The sequence below is a fragment of the Syngnathus floridae genome, chromosome 10 (assembly GCF_059516105.1).
Source record: "Syngnathus floridae isolate MCC-2025c chromosome 10, RoL_Sflo_1.0, whole genome shotgun sequence".
Classification (NCBI taxonomy): Eukaryota; Metazoa; Chordata; class Actinopteri; order Syngnathiformes; family Syngnathidae; genus Syngnathus; species Syngnathus floridae.
The window spans coordinates 3,398,670-3,419,321 of record NC_142422.1 but is presented as its reverse complement, the minus strand read 5'-3'; the positions used below and the strand labels follow the sequence as shown (position 1 = coordinate 3,419,321).

The window sequence follows — 20,652 nt, the reverse complement described above, 5'->3', positions numbered from 1 at the left end:
AGAAAAATACGCGCCTCGTGATTGGCTGTGAGGATTTCTTTTCTTTTTTTTCCTTTTTCTATTTTACTCAGCGAGGCTTCTGAGTAGCTTTTTTTAATTTTATGTTTGTCGCGTAAAATGTCTGCTGGAATTGGCTTCAGTGTCTCTTTTTCATCAAAGAATATCCAATGACAACATTTAAACAAACATTAGCATGAAACTTTAAAAATATTTAGGATATTAGCGGAAAAACGGAAAAAATATATGAATCATATGATTAAACCTTTTGATTCTTGCTTTATATGACGGAAAATGTGTCCATCCTCCTCCAATAACAACATCACACAATTAACAGGGACAGCAGAAAGTAAACCAGAAAGCAATATCGACTATGACACAACAGATTCGGAGAAGCAAGCTATTTTTCATCACTGGCATTCAAGAGAATCGTTTGTTGTGTTGGGCTTAAACAGTGATTTCTTTTGAATACTGTACATTGTGCCCTATTCTGAAAACCACAAGCCTCTGGCTTTCAACAGTTCTCGATCTAATCCCATAAATCAAATAAATTCTTCTCAGCAGGCAGTTAAAAGAAAGAAACTATTTTGAGTGAAGACCTTATTTCCCCACAATTGTATTGCAAACTGGAGGTGGATATTCCACAATTGTTTCAGCAAAGTCCATCAAACCTATCCTACCTAATAATCACACCTTATCAGTCACGTTTTAGGTCTCTGATTGGTTATCAGATCAGTTCTTTATTTTAACAGAATATTTTTATTCTGACAGTAGCAACAAAAATAAACAAACGCCATCTCTGATGAAGCTTTGAGTGATGTACATGTGAACGCAAACTCGCCCTACCGCCCACCAGCGAGGAACTCCCTCAACTGCAACCATCAAACCAACGAGCTGGCTCGGACTCCCTCTCTCGCTTTCCTCTCGCTCCAAAGAGAGCGCAGAAGAGAGATAGAGAGAGAGCGAGAGTTCTGCTTGGAGTGACGTCACCTATCCCATGGCGTCACATTGACGTAGCGCATACCAGGCGCTCTAGTGGAGGCTGAGCCCACATAAATGCACTATTTGACTTTCTTCCCTCAGACGGCGCGCATAAACAAAGTGCACACTTTGCAAAGTGGCGCTCACGAGGAAGAGCTCGGGAATAGAATCGTTCTAGCACTCAGGTGTTTTTAGTTTTGATTTTTCCCAAACACTTCGACTACTTTTGACAGAATCATAAGAAAAGAAACTTTTACCGTGTTTTTCCGCTAGCCTTTTTTCTTTTTCTTTCTTTTTTTCCTTCGAGTTTTTGGTGATTATTGTGGATGGGGAAAGGATACTTGAAGCGAGCTTGTCATCACAAGTAAAGACGGAACGTCCACAGCAAAGCAGTAAGTAACTTATTCATCATTTTGGACTTTGGAAAAATTACACACGTGCCGAACCAGTAGAGTACGTTCGACTATTATGAATTTTATTCGGTTTTTACGCTCAAGCGGCGGTCCAAACCGTTGCCTTGAGTGCGCGTAAATGTGTTGATCAGTCAGGCTCGGAACCGAGACGAGTTCCATTCAATTTTTTTACAGCCAGACCGTCTCCGGTTGTCATGGAGATGGGATGCCTCATTCAGAAAGACTTTTAAAAAGCATTATATTGGTCAATCTTTTTAAATTATTTTTTAAAAAACGGCGTTTTAAATCAATATCTACAGAAGTGTCAAGCTCGGTCCAGTCACAAAAAGTGATGAAAATTCATCTTTTCAACTCCAGTGCCCTTTTAAATTCTGACCAAAAAAAGTTGACCCAATGTGCCACTTTACACTATAAAACAGCAGTCCGCTTTTGTGTTGTTTTGTACTTCACTTTGTGGCCACTTTTTAAACGTGTGTTGGCTGGAAACACGCCGCTGTTCGGCTTTATTGGCGCGAGGAAGGGAGGCGAGTCAGCACCGGGGCTTTACCGGCGCTCTGGGGTGCGTGTTTTGCGGCTTATGTGCGGCTCTCTTGGTTACCGGTGCGCGCTGAGCCAAAGAGCTTCCCACACAGCACTCCCAACTCAATTGAGTGCCAGCCTTAAATGGGAATAATGTAATATTTTCAGTTTGGTGCCAAAAAAAAGAAAATTATAACTTGTTTTGAAGATTACTCGAATTTTTTCCAAGTATTTTTTTTTTAATTATAAGATCAGTTGTTCTTTATAAATGTCAGAGTTATGAAAAGGCAGGAACCCAAATTTGAGCAGATAAAAGTATGCACGAAAAGCTACAAGATGATTTATGTGCTTCACTTGAGTTCGTTTCGCTTTCATATTGAAATTAAATGAGTTCTTGCCAGCTCCGCGTGAAGGTTGGCGTCCAAAGTGTCCCGTTTAAGGTATTATTAGGCAGTACTGCGAGTGTGTGGAAATTTACAGGTCAGAAGAACATTAGGGGCGCCTAGTCATTTGGGGAATCTCCGTTTTGACAAGGGGGCGTGTGTGACGGAAAGGGGGCGCTCTAAACCTTGAAATCCCCGGTGTGCCGTGCGTCCGACAACATTGAGAGGCGGCCGGAGGCGCACGGTGCACCGGAGTTTCTTCTTCTTCTTCCTTTTCTTTTTTTGCATGCATGCATGCGTGCGTGCGTGGGCCCGTGCCGTGAGCCTTCCCTTCTGGATGCCCCCCCCCCTCCCCCCCAGCAGCAGACCAACGCGGTGGTGATCAGACGCGAGCGCCCGCAGCTTCTTACACACTCCGTTGCTTTTATAAAAGTGCTTACTTGTATGGGTCTTTTTTTTTTCAGTGGTCACATTAGGCAACTAAGTTTTTTTGCACGCCTACGTGCTGAAATTCACGCTTTTTTTAAAAATTGGTTGCATAATGCAACAAAATTGGTAATAAGTCTGAAATGCTGTTGATAATTTTGGTGTCATGCACAAGTTTTATGTTTGAGGCTCATTGTGGGTATTAAATTGGAAAATCAAAGGAAATGCAGTCACTATGACAGATTGTTGTTTTGACCTACGTCATCCTTTCTGCTCCAGACACAGGTTCGGAAAAGTGCCCCCAGCCGAGCTCGCAGTGCCGGCGATTGGAGCTTTCCTCCGCGAAGCCCGACGAGCCTTTCCCGCGTCAGGAGCACCGACCCGGCTGCAGCCACGCCACCTCACACGCCCGCACACCCAGCACCATTCAGCGCGAAGCTCTCACACCAGGTAACACCGCAAACTTTCTTTCTTTCTTTCTTTCTTTCTTTCTTTCTTTCTTTCTTTCTTTCTTTCTTTCTTTCTTTCTTTCTTTCTTTCTTTCTTTCTTTCTTTCTTCCCAAAAAAAATTGGGTCTGACTTTAAACAGCAAACCTCATTGGAATTTGTTGTCTTCTTTTTTTTTTTGCATACACGCGCGAGCGGTGTGCAAGAGTGCGCGCGCCGCGCGTGAGTGGCAAGTGCAGACGCTTTTGACATTTGACATATTAGCTAAACAAATACCATGTCATACCACATCATGTGTGAGCAACTATTTACAGTGAGTGACATGAGAATTTATAACTATAGCCTTTTTTTTTCCTCCCATAAACTTCTATCGGCTTTATAATTCATATCTGTCCAACAAAAAGCTCCCAGTTATCACTGACAGGCAGCAATTCAACTGCAAACAAAACCTCGAGAAAAAAAAAAATAGAAAAATCCTCCCAAATGTTTTTTTTTTGTACTGATATGTGCAACCTCCATGTTTTTATTTGTTAGATCTATGGCATTCTGACAATGAACAAGCGCACTCAGTTATTGGAACAGCTGCAGTTTGTCCAGTTGAAATGCGCACCTCGAGGTTAGACATTGTCTCCCTTTACCTCGCTGCACAACTTGTGTGTCTGACTCTGCTTGGGTTGTCTGTCCTCTTGCTTGCACGCACACACACGTGAAAAAGATTTTTTTGTGACATCAAAATTTGGTTGTATGTTAGCGAGGGAGAGCTCCAAGGCTAAACTAGAACGAGGTGGTTTGACTGGTTCTCAAGATGCTGGCGTATGTTTTTGACAAGAATGAACGTACACGGGTTTATGTTTACATCCTTAACGCCATATAAGCCAGCAGGAATGTGTTATGGGTATTTGCATAAACACACACACACATTTAAGTCACACGTGTCTGTTTTTCGCCCGAGGCTATCGGCGCAGTTTGAAGTCAGACGACATGTCTTTGTTTGTTGTCGCCTTAATTCTTTCATCGAGCCGCAAGAGCATGACGGGATGTGACACAACAGGTGCGAAAGCATCCACCTGAGTCTCGACTTACTGGTTCGAGCACGGTCACCTCTGCACCTTATTTGGTTTTAAATTTTAAAAAAATGAGAGGGCCCACTAAAGTTAAACACAAGGAAGCCGATGTGCTTCTGCTATGTCGCAAATGTAGCGTGACAAGTGCGTTGCATTTCAAGGGAGCCACTTTAATTGATCATGATTAAAATCCATTGTGACCACTCCCACAGCGGCGCAGCTCTTCCTCTGATAAGTGACTAATAAGTCTAACCTAGTTCCACAAATATGCCGCACACCACCCTTCATGACAATAGAGCCCAAAGACTTCAAGACACACTTTTACATTGACAACGAAAATAACAGTGGCCCCATTTTGTTGTCTTTTCTATTCAATATTGTCGACTCAGCAGAAAGGACCGATAAATTCGTGCAGCCTTTTCGCTTACTCTTCATTTGTCAGTGTTGTGGTTATTATCATTTTCCCTCTTCACCGCTTTTATATTGGTAGCTGAATCATCCATAAATGCTCAAGCAAAACTGATCATTTCACACATGCAGATAATCTGACCGTACAAGTTTGAAGACAAATTTCTCAATTCAAAGATTTCATTTTGTGTGTGTGTGTGTTTGTGTGAGTCATACTGGAGCTTTTCAAGGCACTACAGGAACGTTGCCCTTTAGGGCATTGTCTTATAAAAATGCTAATTAATATACCTCTCCGCCCATTTCCGGCATGAGTAACTCTGCTGTCGGTCATGAGACGTCACCACCTTTTGTGCTTTTTAATCAACCTATGACTTTTAAACGACCTTTACGACCTCCCCCAGTCCGCACATGTGTAAGTGGATGGAAGTATCTGTAAGTGCTTTACCCACAGTCCCGTATTTGACTGGACAAACACGACGGGGGCAATTACGGCACACGGTGCGCATGAGGGTGTCGACGCTAGAGTGGCCGTGTTGACAGTTCACGCTCGTCGGCGCGCACACACGGACACATGCGTGCAGGCGTATGACGTAAAGGATAAGGATAGACACTAAACACACAAATCAAGTGTGGCTGTGTCCAGATTAAATCGGAAGGAAGTCGTAGCGACTGGCGTCTGCTGCGTTTCGCTGCGCTTGCATGTATGTGTGTGTCTGCGTGTGTGTGTGCGCGCAGGCATTCAGCACCACTACGGCGTTCCATCATTATTTAGCTCCATTTTACTAACCAACGCAAAGAAGTCAATGAAGTTGGCTGGTCTTAGCGCTTTCTTGGTTGCGCGGTTTTGCAAATCAGAAAAAAACAAAAATAAGTAAAGATGATCTGAAATATGACGATACACAAAGATTTTGTGCGTTCCAATCGAGCTGAGCATTTTGTTACTGTTACTCCTCGTGTGTGCATGTGTGTCTCACAAATCTTGGCCTCACTCTGCTGCGCTGCATCGCTCCTTGTCAAAGTCCTGCTCCTCTGTTCAAAAAAAGTGATTAACTAGCGTGTCATCACATTCTCCTCCCCGACTAATGACACTCCTAACGTTGTATTACGTTGTTTTTACGGTTTGCCGGGATGTCTCTTAACTCTCCACGTGCGCTTTCCCAACAGACATGCCCTGCGTGCAGGCTCAGTACGGGCCCACCCACCCAGGCTCCGCCTACTCCGGCCAGTCCTTCGGCTACCAGGGCGACGGCTACGCTTCTGACCTCATGACCTCCGACTACACCAAGTTGGACCTGGGCGGCGGCGAGATCTCCGCCGCGGCCGCCACCACCTCGCTGCCCAGCTTCAACGTGTTTGTGGACGGGGGCTACGAGCACAAGTCGTCCTGCCTCTACCAGATGCCGCCGCACAGGCCCGCCATCAAGAAGGAGGAGGACAGCTACCCGAGCGCACAACTGGAGGCCCTGTCTTCCTCCGCCATGTACTTTAAACAATCTCCCCCCTCCACGCCCACCACCCCTTCCATGCCCCCGCAACCCGGCACCTCTTTCCTATGGGAAGATCACTCCCTGGTCCCGCCGTCACACCCCCATTCCATGGGCTCCGGCCTGGACGCCGCCGGCTCCCTCAAGTCGCCCCGCTTTCCGCACTTCTACCAACACTCGCCGCCCCACAGCGGGGGCAGCGTGGGGGGCTACGAGAATCTAGGAGGCCTTGTCCGCACATCTTCCTCCTCGTCCTCATCGTCCACCTCGGTCTCCCATGCTCACGGCCCGCCCATGGATCAGCAGCCTATGTACCAGCTGCACCGCGGGGCCGGGGGTACCAGCCTCGCGTTTCGTTCCCTGGCTCTCGGTCCTTGCGGGCCTTTACTCGGGGACAGCCTGCCCTCGCCCCCGCCACGTGGCCCCCAAGGAGAGGGCACCTGCGCCGTGTGTGGGGACAACGCGGCCTGCCAGCACTATGGAGTCCGCACATGTGAGGGCTGCAAAGGTTTCTTCAAGGTAAAAAAACACACTCAACCTGTAAATTTAACACAGCCTACCATTTGTATGTTGGAAAAAAAAAAAAAGTGTCACAAAAGCACGCCTATGTGAAAATATGACAATATTTGGACAAACAAGCTGTAATTTTCTTGTATTCGACTTGAGTCGCCCCAACCTTGAGCCCCCACTCTAAATTGTCTGAGGAGTCATTATGAAAGCACAGAACACCCACAGGGGTCGTCGCTCCCGGCAACCAAGTGGCCAAAGTGTGCGCATGGCTTGTGTGTGTCCGTGTATGTGTGCGAGATTTATGTGAGAACACACGCTCTCGCTAAGACAACCGAGAAAAAAATCCCCCGCCTCTCCCGCCTTAATGCAAAGCCACTCTAAATAAAATACGGCGAGCGTATTTTAGAAACGCCATTCTGCTTTTGTGCAATATTGTTTCGGTCTTCGTTTGTTTTGAATCACCGAGTGCAAAATTACATGCAGCACTTATGATATGAGTCACTTCACAGATTGAGTCACATATCCCACGTACCATGTGACCGCAAACACTTTTACTTTTTAATGTACTCTCACCAAAAAAACAAACTCTCTATATTGCAGTCCGTGATCGCTTTCATATTAATTCATATAAAACCTATTTTTCGATATTGTCGCCGGCTGCGCGAGAGCAAAATTAAGAGCCAAAGAAAGCGAATCTAATTGAATCATGCCTCTGGTCGGTGTAAATGATTATCATTCTTTTCAATTAGTTTCACGATTTGTTTTTATTTACTAATTAATGGAAGCGGCGTCTGGTTGCGGCGGGGCCGAGGGGGAAAGGAGGGGGGAGGGGGGTCTGTCTGCTGCTGCACTGCCTATCAAGCCTTGTTTCCTCTCATGCATCACATTTGCACACTTGTCGAAAGACAGCAATTTGACTGCACTTAATTTGTTCCCGGAATCACATCGGCTAAAACACGCTTATGGTACACATGTTTTTTTTTTCCGTATCATCAGGCGCACTCCATTATCATAATGGTTTTATTGTCCCTTAAAAATAGATTACCATTCAATTATAGGGGGAGCGGTATTAGCATGTAAAATTACTGTTAGTTCATCAGTGCAATTTGAAACACATTTTCACAGTGAATTAATTTGAGCTCTTCTTTTATTATTTAGGCGGAATAATGCGGTCCATTAATCTGCTTTGGCCTGATTTTTTTATTTATTTTTTTAAGATAAACTTGATTTTGTTAAGGCACCGTTTTTTCCACACACATTATTGACTGGAATTATATAAGCATGAAAAAAAGTCACGTAGTCATGTGTTTTCCATATTGGAAACATTCGAATAAGTTCAGGAAATCTGCCATGCACCAATTTGTACTTGACGGACACACAGCACAGAGTTCTGATTGCCCCTGATTAAGAAGCAGAGGATGGGAGGGGGGAGGAGGGGAGGGGGAGCAAAGTCCCCGAAGGCTTTTAATTTAAACCACAGCTATTAGCACATGTTACATGTCAAGAATCTGCCTCTGCATACCTCCGTGCTGTGTGTGCTCCTCGTTCGCTAATATAGCCCGTTTAACTCAATCCAAATTAACATTTACTGTGTTTGTTTTCTGTGGGTTTTTTTTTTCTAGAAGGAAGTCTCTCCCACACAAAAGCCACACTCGTTTCATTTTCTGAAGCTTTTGCTCTGTAAAAAAAAAAAAAAAAAGAACAATTTGTACTAAAACTAAAACGGTCATTTGCGTTGGAAGGATTTTTGATGTTTATGGTAACAATGTTAGCAATGTTAACAAACCACGGAACATTCTGTAAAGTCTTTTTTGAAAATGCAGGAAAGACAGTTTGCACTTCAAATTTAATTGAAGTCTCTTGCCTTGTAATTTTGATTTGACTCAACTTTCTTTTTTAATAATTTGCTCGTTAAAGAATTGACTCACGCCTTCCACTACATTGCCGAACTCAATTGACTACTTAATGACTGGAACAAAAAAGAAACAACACACCCAAATGAACAGACCTGAAATGCTTTCATACGCACAACAGAATTTTATGCCGCCATACACACAGACACACACACACCTAATATGAATTCCATTTCACACATACTGAAATTGGCTTCATATAAATTGAGGCGACTTCATCATTGGGTGTGTGCGTGCATGCATAGGTGTGTCCACCTGCATGTAAATTCTAATGGAGGTCACCAAGGACACCTCGACTGAGACGCCATCCACACTCCACCCTGCTTTAGTTCGCAAAGTCACCACAACAAACACAGACAGACACACACAAATGCTTACACACACACCCACCCCACCCACTGAACCGATGTGGCCTTGAGGTCAGTGGAGCACCTTCTATTGTCCCCACTCGCGATGCCACCCTCATTACATTTTACTTTTGATACAACGATGTGGTCATTGTAAACGCATTTGAGTGTTAGCGACCACGGAAAGAGATGTGAGACGTTCGCATATGTCATTAGCATGCAAATAATTGCTGCGCTATCAATTACCCTGGAGGTGCGGACGCGGTTGACTCAAGAAGGTTTCTAATTGGATGTATTTATTTTCATTTTTAAAAAAGAGTCACGAGCATTTTCCTCATTGAACAAAAAAAACTGTGATTGTTTCTGAATTCCTTTACATAGGGCAGCTTAAGTGTAATTTCTGCATGAGCGGGGGGGGGGGGTGCAGACTATCACTACCATTTTTGTTATTGTTGTCCACGCGGGTAGCGCAGACGGTCCCCACGCGTCCCGTTTCTGATTTCTTTTTAATAAGGTCAGTAATAATCGCGCGAACCAGCCGAGGAGAAAACAGCTCCCTCGGGGCCCATCGAGAGAGGCGCGACCGACGAGGCCCCCCGAGGTGCTACGAGCTGACCCGCGAGCTTCACAAACAATCTGATCACGCAGCTCCTTCCTTCCCGCCGCCTGTCTCGCGGGAGCCTCTTCAGCACGCCACGCGCGCGCGCCCGCCGCCATTGTCAGGCCCGGCGCTAATAAAATTGTCCCCCCTGCAGGCGACGCTTGTTGGGAAATTAATTTTATCTAATTATACTGATGTCAGCTTCCCCTTTCAGCACGTAATTAAAAACTGACCTGCGAGCTTTTGCTTTCATTCTTTGCCGGCGAAGGAGGAGAGAGCTTGAATTGAATTTAACATATCAAATATTTGGTGGTTGATTGTGTTTGGAGGCTGATTTGTTTTTTTTTTTCCTTCTCTAGCGTACCGTGCAGAAGAACGCCAAGTATGTGTGTCTGGCTAGTAAGAACTGTCCTGTGGACAAGAGGAGACGAAACCGCTGCCAGTACTGCCGCTTCCAGAAGTGTCTGAGTGTGGGCATGGTCAAGGAAGGTAGGAAGACTCTGAGTATCTTGTAGCACATCAACAGTCATCCATAGTTGCTTATCGGAAACAGGGATAGACATTTATATCATTATTTATGTCCAAATATTAGATATAAACAGAAATAAATAGACTTTTTTTTAGAGCTACTGCTTCCCTCTGATAATGTGCGCTGTTATCAGCATCGAGCGAACTTTTGGATGGCAGCAAATTAGTTGGACCAGAAATTAATCACACCGGGCCTGTAGGAAGTTATTATAAATGAGTGTTAGTTATTCACTTAACAAGTGTTTTAAATTGATTTTCTTTTTCGGTTTCTTTTTGTTTGACATTAGATTCATTCAATTGCAATTTTCAACTGGCTTGAGTCAAAGGAACACAAGTTTACATTGAGAGAGTTTCATATTTTGTTACTTACAGGACAAATTGTTTTTAAGTCCTATTGTTTGACGGTTATGGAGGACATTTTGTTGAAAATACTTGGAAGAACAGTATGTGGCGACTGTCTGGAAGTTGGGCTGCATTTTGAAACTTTTAGTATTGAAGAAAATACTTGATATAGGGTCCAGATTAGTTCTACAAGTTACAAGTCCAAAAGAAACTGTCTACTGTTGCCTTCACTGGTCTATGCTACCTAAAAAAATCTGATCACATTGACATATTTGAAATTACTTCCAAAAACGAATACAATTCCATTTCCTGGTGACTAATTCAATTTCTGAAATCGTCATTTGGAATTACGTATCTGTATCCTAACTATACAATGACGTCATCACGCAATGGTAACTTGAAAATTATTTGGCAACTTTTTCTTGATTACAAAGCACCTGTCTCTGCCATCAACAAGTATAGCCACAACTCACACTGCCCCCTGCTGGCTGCTTAGCCTCCAGTGTGGGAATGCTTCTAAAGCTTTCAGATTCTTTAGCACCTCTGGAAAAATACCAATAAGAGACTTATCAGCACAAGGACATGTCTTTCTGTAAACGCTTCATCATTCACGCTCACGCCGACTCTTTATGCTCCCTCCGCAGTGGTACGCACCGATAGCCTGAAGGGGCGTCGAGGCCGTTTGCCTTCCAAACCAAAGAGCCCCCTGCAGACAGAAGTGGCCCCTCCCTCGCCACCCCTCAGCCTGATCTCCGCTCTGCTCAGGGCTTACTCGCACTGCACACCCCATGACCTTGACTACAGCCAGGTAGCACAACAGGGGTCCAAACACGTATCCAGTGAGAAGCTTCATAAAGACGCTAACGTCTCGTTTCTCACCGTCCCGCAGTTCAGCGCTGCCGACCCTCCCTCCTCCTCCTCTGACGCCGAGCACATCCACCTGTTCTACAGGCTCCTCACCATTTCGATGGAGACCACGCGGTGCTGGGCCGACCGGCTGCCGGGCTTTTCCGAGCTCCAGCGGGATGATCAGAACCTGCTCATAGATTCCGCCTTCCTGGAGCTGTTTGTCTTGCGACTCGCTCACAGGTGAGATGAGAGCCAGAACGTACCGCAGTTAAATATGTCTCCGACTTACTGGAAGTCAAAGCAAGGCCGCCTGGGTGAAAACCAGATTTCCCATTGGGTCATCATAGACTTTTCCAAGCTGCAACAACGAGGCGCTCTAAAGCGACCACTCCAGCCCAAAGTCATTATCGGTGTGATATTATCATGATGACAAATCTGATACGCTCGAGAGAAAAACAAGATTAAGAATCATCGCAAAGAAATTCATCTGTTGCAAAAATTGTTGAGCGGTGCAATCATCCAGTAGCCTATTGTACTCCAGCACTGTACTGCAACTGTGTTGTTCTATCTGATGCTGAATAGTCAGCCATATGAAGAAAATTATGAATGGAGTCCGTGTCTATGACAGCAGCTACGCCCACAGAGTTCCGCTCGTCTGATATGTGACGCACAAACGGGCTTTGTGTGCGTCTGTGTGTGTTCTTTCTCAATCTGACAGGATCAGAACCTCTAAAAAGCAGGTCAGCTGACAAGTTAGGGCAGGAAATTCATGCTTAGTTCAGCTGACTTACATTAACCAAAAAAAAAAAAAGGGTTCAAGTTTTTGCACGGCTGCTTGGTGCCGTTCGGACTCCCGCCGGGGTCATCTTGAGCCTCGACATCACCCGGGACTACCGCTCTGCCCTGGCAAGGCATGCGGCTGGTTAAATTTATGACGAGGAGGGGGCTCGGCGTACAAGCTCATCCTTTTGTCCCGGGCTGTCGTCTCGCGGCCAAAAAACCAACACAGTCAAGACACACTTATTCACACGCACACATTGATGATGCACAACTTTGTTCTCCTGCACCCTGCTAGGTCCAGGTGCAGGGTGGGTAGAAGATGGGTGGTGGCATCACAGTTCCAGCAGGAGGGCAAAACTCAGGCTGGGACTGTGAGTCACCCCGAAACGCAGGCGACCTCGTTCACATGTACACGGAACACTGTGAGAGCTTTACCCCGTTAAGCGACCCCGCGTTGAACCCCGGCGCCCCCCTCGTGCGAGCGTATGTCCGCACGTTCGTCAGAGTGCGTGTCAGGGTTTGTGCGGGCGAGGAAATTTACTTCTCCGTCGGCATACTAGCACCCCCGTCACCAAACAGTTTCTGTGATTATGGGTGGGTTGCCGTGGCGACGCCGTCGTCAGGGGTGAGCGGAATGCGTGGCAGAAATCCAACCGTATATAATGTGGATGTGGACACTGTCCGCGTTTTGGCACATGAGCGTCCTCAGACACATGCGTCACATCCGAGCGTTGACTTGATATGCTACAAATTTGGGGATTTTCACACTCATTTTTCCCAATGATGCATTTTATCTGTTTGAGCTGATGTTTGACATCACACATTCCAGATTCTTCTTTGGAATCTTTTTGTCTGTAATGTGATCATTCCGCTGAAAGGGAAAATTGGTTTGACTAACAAATTAAAGCCCACGTAAACTTGACGCCACATTGGCCGTGAAATGACATTTTCAAAATTTCAAAAATTCAAATCTCCAAAATGGTCAGCGTAATGGAAAAAAACGCTGAGACTCCAAGCCTGAGGTGATAGAACAAATGGATCTTACAAGTTTTATCATCCAGGACGGTTCAAAGTCTCGAGGCGTCATAATTTGCGAAATGTACAATACGATTATTTTATTACGGACTCTCACTCAGTCTAAATACAAAAATGTAGCACAGCATGACGGAAGGGTAAAACTCGCTGAGATAGTTTCTTCTAGTTGACTCTGTTTTCCCAAGCACACCGTTTATTTCATCTCCTTTTACCTACGTCTTGCATCTGTCTTCCCTTTGTTTGGGGGGGGGATTTATTTACGAAGGTTCCTAATAAGAAGGAAGCATGCTGTTTAGTCAGGCACTCATAAAGAGCGCTTTATAGCCCTCGCTTATGGCACATGCTCTCACTCTCCGGTTCTGTGTCATGAGTAACTGAAGGAAGCCTTTTCATTTCCTCATTAAGACATATTTCCATCGCACGCAGCGGTCAAAGCGCTTTAAAGTCCTACCCGTTTGGGCTCCTTACCCCGGCCGTTCATTCCCACGTTCCCAGAAAAGTGGGCATGTTTTAAAAAACGGCATACTGTAATTTAAAAATCTGCGTCGCCATGTTTGATGTTCATCCCAGTTGTGTGTGAATGCCAACTTTGTATTGTTTTTTGCTCCGGTGGTCCAACTATTATATACAGATGTCGCTAAAGCTATAAACAAGAAGCATTTTTCCTACTTTTTTTTTCCCCAGGTCGATGTTGTCAGAGGACAAGCTGGTGTTCTGCAACGGTTTGGTGCTGCACAGGTTCCAGTGCCTTCGTGGTTTTGGAGAATGGCTGGACTCCATTCGAGACTTCTCCACCCATCTCCAGAGTCTAAACCTGGATGCCTCCGCCTTCGCCTGCTTGGCTGCGCTTGTGCTGCTCACAGGTAAAAAAAACAAACAAAAAAAAAACATAAGATGATCATGTGGTACATTTTGAGGACTACACACAAAGTGGATTGTTAAGGCGATCCTGGTCATCATTTTTAGCCACTTTGGTTTGTTGTTTATGTGTGACGGATTGAATGTGACAACGATCAGGTGGACGAATCCCCTCGGAAACACACACGTACACACACACACACGTTCTCGCAGTAACAAGAACCTGATACCCCTAAGCACCTGCTGCACCTGTCTGACACCTGCCGCTCTAATCAATGTGCATGTGTCAAACACGCAGCGGAGAAAATGCAAGAGACAAGCAGGAGGAAGTGTGTCGGGCTTAAAACACTTTCCACCTGGCGACAATGTCGAAGGCTTAAAAATTTGGGTGACGCCACGTTTTGCCTGAAAGATAACCGAGCTGGATAGAAATGGAGAGCTGAAAGGACTTCTGTCACAGGCGATATGGGCATGACTCCTTGTGACTGGCTCCGAGTCAGGCCTCAGATCACTGAGGAACGTGTTAAAGTTCTGGCCGCCTCCTCTCACTTTGACAGGCGAAGATGATGAAAGAATTTATTTCGACGTATCCATGCAAATATCGCAAATATGTCCGATTCTTTCAATTAATGTATGACATGTGGAATCCTCCCCTCGAGGCAGACTTTATTTACCTCCAGCCCCCCCCCCCCCCCCCCCGGCCCGGCCCTCTGCCACCACCTTCACTTCCTCTGTCTAAAGCCCCCAACCCAAGCTCCTCTCTCTGGGGGAGCACTTAACTCTGCGCCCCATCGACCAGCCCACCACGGAGCGCCGCTCTGCGCCGGCGTCTCAGCGCCACCCCCGGCAAAGCCCACAAGCACACGGCCAAAGCAACCGGGCCATCGACCCATTCGGAGTGGCCTGTTTAGAAAGGCAGCCATCGATTACCGCCCGCCCCACCGCACCGCGCCGCACACACGCACACACCTCCGCCGCAGGAGCTGGAAACAAGGGGAGTGAGTGCGTAGGTCTGAAAGAGACACATTGAAAGGTGGGCCGGAGTGACTCGGCAAACAAAAGAGGCACATAAACAAACAATAAATAAGCTTCATATAATGGCGATCCCAAAAGTGGTCTGAGCCACGGCCTCCCTGCAGCGCCCGTGCGTGTGTGTGTGCGTCAGTGTGTGTGTGTGTATTCGGAGCGGTGGACACCCTGTGCTCTGCAGAATGAGTTAGTGTCACATTAAGCTCGGTTTGGGTGCCACTGGAGTTGCTATGGGCACTCCTATGTGTGTGTGTGTGTGTGTGTGTGTGTGTGTGTGTTTCTAATCTAATTTGGCTGCTCACAGGGCCGAATAATCAGCTAATTGTTGAGCACTTTTGTCTTTGTCAATGTCTTGAATTGGAGGGAGCATTTGTGTGCCACCAAGTGTTTATTTATATATATATGTGTGTGTGTGTCTATCCTTTTAGTGTGTGTGTGTGTGTGTGCAAACGACGTTCGGTGGGGGCTTATTAGGTAAGGTCGTGTATTGATCTGAAGTGAGTGAGACAGGTTAAAGCCAGTTAAGAAGTTGAGCCATACAGGCTAATGAGGTGCAATTCAATATAAAAGAAGATGTAGCAATTGCTCTTTCAGCTGAATGAGCTGATTGGGCTTGCAAAGGGATGGAACACGTCCAGTAGATTTACAGAAACTTTCCATTTGGACAGAAATATCCAGTGGGATAAGATGGGCAGTTGGGTTTTTATGGGAATTAATGGCAAAATGTCTTTTTGTTGTTTTAATGAGGTTAAATGCAGGCAAAATAATAATTTCCAGAAACCTTTCATGTGAAGTTCATTCCAAGAATTTTGGAAAATTGGACAGTTTTCAGAGAAATCAAACACAATTGTGAGTAGTTTACACTGACAAAAGAAAAAAATATAATAATATATATTCTTTGCAGCCCCACCAGTCTAGACGTGGTATTTTGATTAATATTTCATAAAAGATGAGTCAAAATGGATTCAACATTGATATTTTAGACACAAATACAAACAAATGATTAAAAATCCAACTCACCATTTTGCTCAATGTAGCTGTCGTATTTCGTGGAACATTTCTCCTTGGTCTCATTGTGTTCCATTCGAGTCTGTAGCGTGTAAGATGGACAAGCTGCTTAATACATTCTTCTTCTGTCCTTCCCAGAACAAGTTCCGGGCCTGAAGGACTCCAAGCGAGTGGAGGATCTGCAAAACAAAGTCATTTGTTGTCTCAGAGACCACCTGGGCTGCGGCCCCTCTTCCTCATCGTCCAAGGCGGCGCCCGCCCTGAGTCGTATTCTGGGTTTAAGGGCAGAGCTGCGCTCCCAGAGGACTCAGGGCCTTCAGCGGATCTTCTACCTGAAGCTGGAGGACCTGGTGCCGCCTCCGCCCTTGATTGACAGGTTCCTGGACACTCTGCCTTACTGATGGCGAAGGATGCAGTCAAGAAAAAAAAAACATGTCCAGTTTGAGGACGATAAGAGTCACTTTGCTGTGATGCCAACGGGATAACCACGAGAACTCCCTCCAATGGACCATCAATTAAATAGACAATTTTTACCAGTGTAAAAAAAAAAAAAAAAATGCTTTGCCACTTCTGATTTTCACATGGAGGCTGAGATGGATGATGGAGGATTTTTTTGCTCTCTGGAAAGAAAAAAAAAAAGAAAGATGTTAGTTTCTATGTACAGTCTAGTGAAAGGAAACATAATTGAACACAAGTCTAAAACACTCCGTCCAAAATAAAAATGTCACTCAGTGACATCACACATGTACAAAAAAACCACGCACACAACACAATATTTCAAAAACCAGTCTTGATTGATTCCAAGTGCAATTTCTGACCGCTTTCTCATCACATAAGAAAGCGATTTTTAATTTCAAACTCTAAATGATTTGAATGCAAAGACGTGTCCTATATTGTCAATAGAGCAACGAAAGTACGAGAGAGAAAAATCCGGCTTGAGAGGACAAACTGTGCACTAATGATTGATGACTGCTCACTCAGACTTGAAATGCTCATTTTTATTTCATTTGTGTGTTTATTTGACTCAAATGGAACTGATAGGAGACAAAAAATGAGCTTCTGAAGCACTTACGGCCCGAAAAAAAAGGGCAAGAAGCACCGACACACACCCGACCTGGAGAAAAGAGGAGAGGAAAGGAGGGTGCTCGAAAGATAGAAGGAAGAAACATTCCACAGTCTTTTTTTTTTATTATTATTTTGCTAGTGGCGGTGCGAGTGTCTGCATCTTAATGTGTGCGTGCGTGCGTGTGTGTGTCAGAGAAGCCAGCATCTTAAGCATGGTTTGTTTTGAAGCTGTCAAAAAAGCAGCTCGCCTCGTGTGTTTGTGTGTCTCACCGCACCCCAGCCCACTCACACACTCACGGCAGCAGCGATCTTACCGGAAAAGAAAAAAAAAGCAAATTCTATAGATATATAAATATATAAATATACAAAAAACTAATATTTTGAAGTGTTTTTAGCTTTTTTCAAATATTGTGGTACGACGTGCATTGTTTTCAAAGAAGAGAAAAAAAAGTTGCTGTTTTTTTTTCTTTCCAATGTTCTTTGGTTTGACTTTTTTTTTTTCTTTCTCTTTGGTTCACTGGATTTTCTGTTCAGCACTTTGAAATCATAAACTAGTTCTGATTATCCTGCCTCCTGTGTTCTTTGATTTTGATATGCCGCGTAATCTCGTTGGGGTGAACGTTTACCCTCAACCCAGACTCATGGTCCTCCCGTGGTGGGCTCTCGCTGGAAGAGACTAGAAGAGGATAAGGCGGAGTGGAACGGGGCAATGTGGGCGGGAGAATGGGAGGCGTTCGCATGAGGTCCGGATCAGCCTCTAGCCTCGTTAAACAGCATTGATCGCCGCGGTGACATTTCCCAGTACATGTCGTCTATACTGTCACTGCCATCACTCCCCCCCTCCCCCTCCGCACAGTCAAGTTGATTGATTGCAACTGCGATTGGGAAATTGCGGACAATCCTCATGTTTGATGGACAGAAAGGCATCGTGGCTAATTACACATGCAGCAAGATGGCACTATATAAATTTTACAATCATCGTCTGCATCAGAAAGAAAGTTTTTGTCATTGTGGGAAATTAAATTGTATATAACAAAAGTACTGCAAGTAAATTTACTATGGTAGTTGGTGAGCACTCTTAAGAAAACGACAAAAATCATTATGAACACACCACAAGTGCCGAAAAATAATCGTCTATTCGATTCAAAATGAGAATCCCTGCCGTTGTGGAATCATCTAACACGATATGCATATTATATTTGCCTCCACCCTAATAATAAAACAAATAAGTAGCAGGTATTTACGCACAGACACACACACACACATTGATGTGTCAGTCTCCTTGACAATCGATTCCAGCTGACAGATAGCAAATACCCCCAGAGTCTTAATTAGAGCTCCCTGTGTGTGTATGTGCACACACATTCTAATTTCTAGCCGCGGCTTCATAATTTATCCTAATCCAATCAGAATTGGAAAATGGCCAAAGAGTGAATCAATCAAATCAAGGAATTTAACAGCAGAAAGCAGTTGAATCCAAATTTCTTTTGGATCCAGCATGTAATGAAATTTGCCTAAATTACAACAAATTGGTTTTGGGGTAATTCTTTTTGGGTGAGTGTCAAATGATTTGATAAAGTATAACACAGATTAAAGTGTTAAATTGGGATTTTCCATGTTATATTGATTTGGCTGCCAAATGCGTTTTCTATAGCGCTTGTCACAGGGCTGGCAAGAAACTATCCTGGCTGGCTTTGGGTGAGAGGCCCTTTACACACTGCGTACACTATTTTTGGAATGTCGAAGAAAATCTAAGTACCATATTGGAAATCCCAACTTCGGATTCAGCCCTGATTATGACTTGGTGACCAGTTCAGGATGCAATCCCTGAACTCGTCATCCAGTCAAAATATGTTTTTTTGCACCAAAATACAACAAAACGACCAATACGGCACAACTAAAATGAATTTAATTTTTTTTAAATAAGATAAAATGAATTACCACGATTAAAAAGCTCTTTTAGCGGTTGCAAAATGACGGGACGAAATAATTCTAGGAACAACCTGAATAATATGAATCTCTAATAGGAACATTACAATGCCATTAAAATAATCACATTATGGGCTCATGCAATGAATTAATCAATTATCTTCATTGTCATTACAGTAAAAAAAAAAGCATGAAAAACAAAACACATCCATTCTCCAATAATTCAAAAATCTGCAGTTCAACTCAATGGAAGTCGAAGAGGTGATCATATCTTCGCAAAACTGGTTTCACTATACCAGCTTTCTACGGAATTTAGAATTCAGTTTAAAAATTCTTCTCAACAGGCCGTGGTGGGCTACCTTGGTATTACCTCTCTCTCTCTCCCGCTCTCTCTCTCGGTCGTTATCCAATCCCTGAGCAAGTGTGATGTCATTTTCAGTCGACAGCAAGTGGCAAAATGGCCGCCCCCTGAAATGATAAAAACAGGTTGATTTTGCATCTTAATTCCTTTTCCACTAAAGCAATATCAATCAAAATGAGGTGTTTTGATTACTATTATTAATATATAGCACATTATTGTAAAAGAAATTTTTCACTTCACTCCCCCTTTAAAGAAAAATATTGACCAATATAAATGAAGAATGCGGTTGTAGACCCCTTTTAGGGGTGTTATGCCAGTTAATGGTGGAAATATTATTTTGTATTTCTCCCACTTTAACACAAAGTTGTCAGCGATAAACGATGACTGTTTTCACTAAGCCGCCAGGATGTGATGATTACGCCCGCTTTAAGAAGCAGGAGGTATTAAGTGATCCGCATCACCCGCTGACTTCCTCCCCTGCTGATAAACTTCCTGGATTAAACCGAAATGGACGACACCTGAGTCCTGTGGCTGACTCACGCACACAGCATCGCACACACTCTCAGTGTTGATGTAAAATAGAGTCTAGATTTTTGATGATTTGCAATTTGACAATCAGGATTTTGTTCTACTTCTAAGTCTGGCAGTCCCCTGGAAGTGGACTAAGACTTACACAAGCATGTGCACAAACAACCTGAGTAGATTTTTTTTTTTCTTTTTTAACAGCACGTAGGGAAACTCCCTTGTGGTAAGGGACTATGTGCATCAATGTTGCCCTGCAAGGAGGAAAGAGTGTGTGGGGGGTTGGCCTAAATGTCAAAGGTAAAAGGTGCTGAAGAAAATGAAGTGGAAACACTTAGTTAACCCACATACATCACAAAGAAGGGGAAATCCCACATATCTCTTGCTATTTTACCATACAGACCATAATGTATTTTTTATTTTTTTTTGGTCATTATCATATATTTTGTTGTGTTTGGCGCAATGTAGTTACAGAAACTCAGGTACTTGAGATGTATGTTTTAAAAATACAGTTGAATAACTCCTTTACCAATAAAGAAAGAAAAAAGTTAATACCGTTTAATTTTAGTATTATGCTAATTATAGCAAGGTTTTTCTTCGAGTGTATGCTAGTTGTGCCAGCTGGTATGCTAACTGATGAAAACACAATAATTCAATGTTTTCCGATAATATGAGTATATAAATTGCATTGGTTTGAGAAACACGTTTCATTAGGGCTGAAAACTATTTTATTTTTATGAAAAATAGGAGCCTTTACCTTGGGTCACCCACGGTGACGGTCAGAGCAATTTATCATTTGTGCTGTCACGTTCCCGCCAAATACTTATGTAAACTTTCAATAATATAAGATGAC

The 20,652-nt window shown here is 44.1% G+C and overlaps 1 protein-coding gene and 1 long non-coding RNA gene across 6 annotated transcripts; one reads left to right on the top strand and one right to left on the bottom strand.

Annotated features, from left to right (window-relative positions):
* Nucleotides 1–1,220: 1,220 nt before the first annotated feature.
* nr4a3 (nuclear receptor subfamily 4, group A, member 3) lies at nt 1,221–17,551 on the top strand. 4 transcript variants are annotated; one of them, XM_088387606.1, is made up of 8 exons: nt 1,221–1,370; nt 2,999–3,169; nt 5,803–6,641; nt 9,853–9,982; nt 11,008–11,171; nt 11,253–11,452; nt 13,712–13,890; nt 16,061–17,551. In XM_088387606.1, exons 3-8 carry the CDS (start codon nt 5,805–5,807, stop codon nt 16,321–16,323), a joined length of 1,773 nt encoding a protein of 590 aa, XP_088243732.1. In that variant the 5' UTR covers nt 1,221–1,370; nt 2,999–3,169; nt 5,803–5,804; the 3' UTR covers nt 16,324–17,551. The 4 variants fall into 4 exon arrangements, with proteins under 4 accessions (XP_088243732.1, XP_088243733.1, XP_088243731.1 ...); XM_088387607.1 differs by lacking the exon at nt 1,221–1,370 and adding an exon at nt 3,701–3,782 and having other exon boundaries at nt 3,003–3,169; XM_088387605.1 differs by lacking the exon at nt 1,221–1,370 and having other exon boundaries at nt 3,028–3,169.
* On the bottom strand, nt 12,997–20,647 carry LOC148391890 (uncharacterized). Of its 2 annotated transcripts, none has more exons than XR_015860938.1 (5): nt 20,557–20,647; nt 19,287–19,384; nt 16,255–16,542; nt 15,935–16,101; nt 12,997–13,880 (listed from the first exon to the last, which is right to left on the bottom strand). It is a non-coding gene; the product is annotated as an uncharacterized LOC148391890 (long non-coding RNA). The 2 variants fall into 2 exon arrangements; XR_015860937.1 differs by having other exon boundaries at nt 12,999–13,880; nt 19,276–19,384.
* Nucleotides 20,648–20,652: the final 5 nt, after the last annotated feature.

Excerpts from the sequence above, each read along its gene's own strand:
- nr4a3 (XM_088387608.1), top strand. The coding sequence starts at position 4,058 with ATGGGTATTTGCATAAACACACACACACATTTAAGTCACACGTGTCTG. Across the intron at positions 6,642-9,852 it reads GCTGCAAAGGTTTCTTCAAG|CGTACCGTGCAGAAGAACGC; the intron begins GTAAAAAAACAC and ends TTCCTTCTCTAG. Across the intron at positions 11,453-13,711 it reads GTCTTGCGACTCGCTCACAG|GTCGATGTTGTCAGAGGACA; the intron begins GTGAGATGAGAG and ends TTTTTTCCCCAG.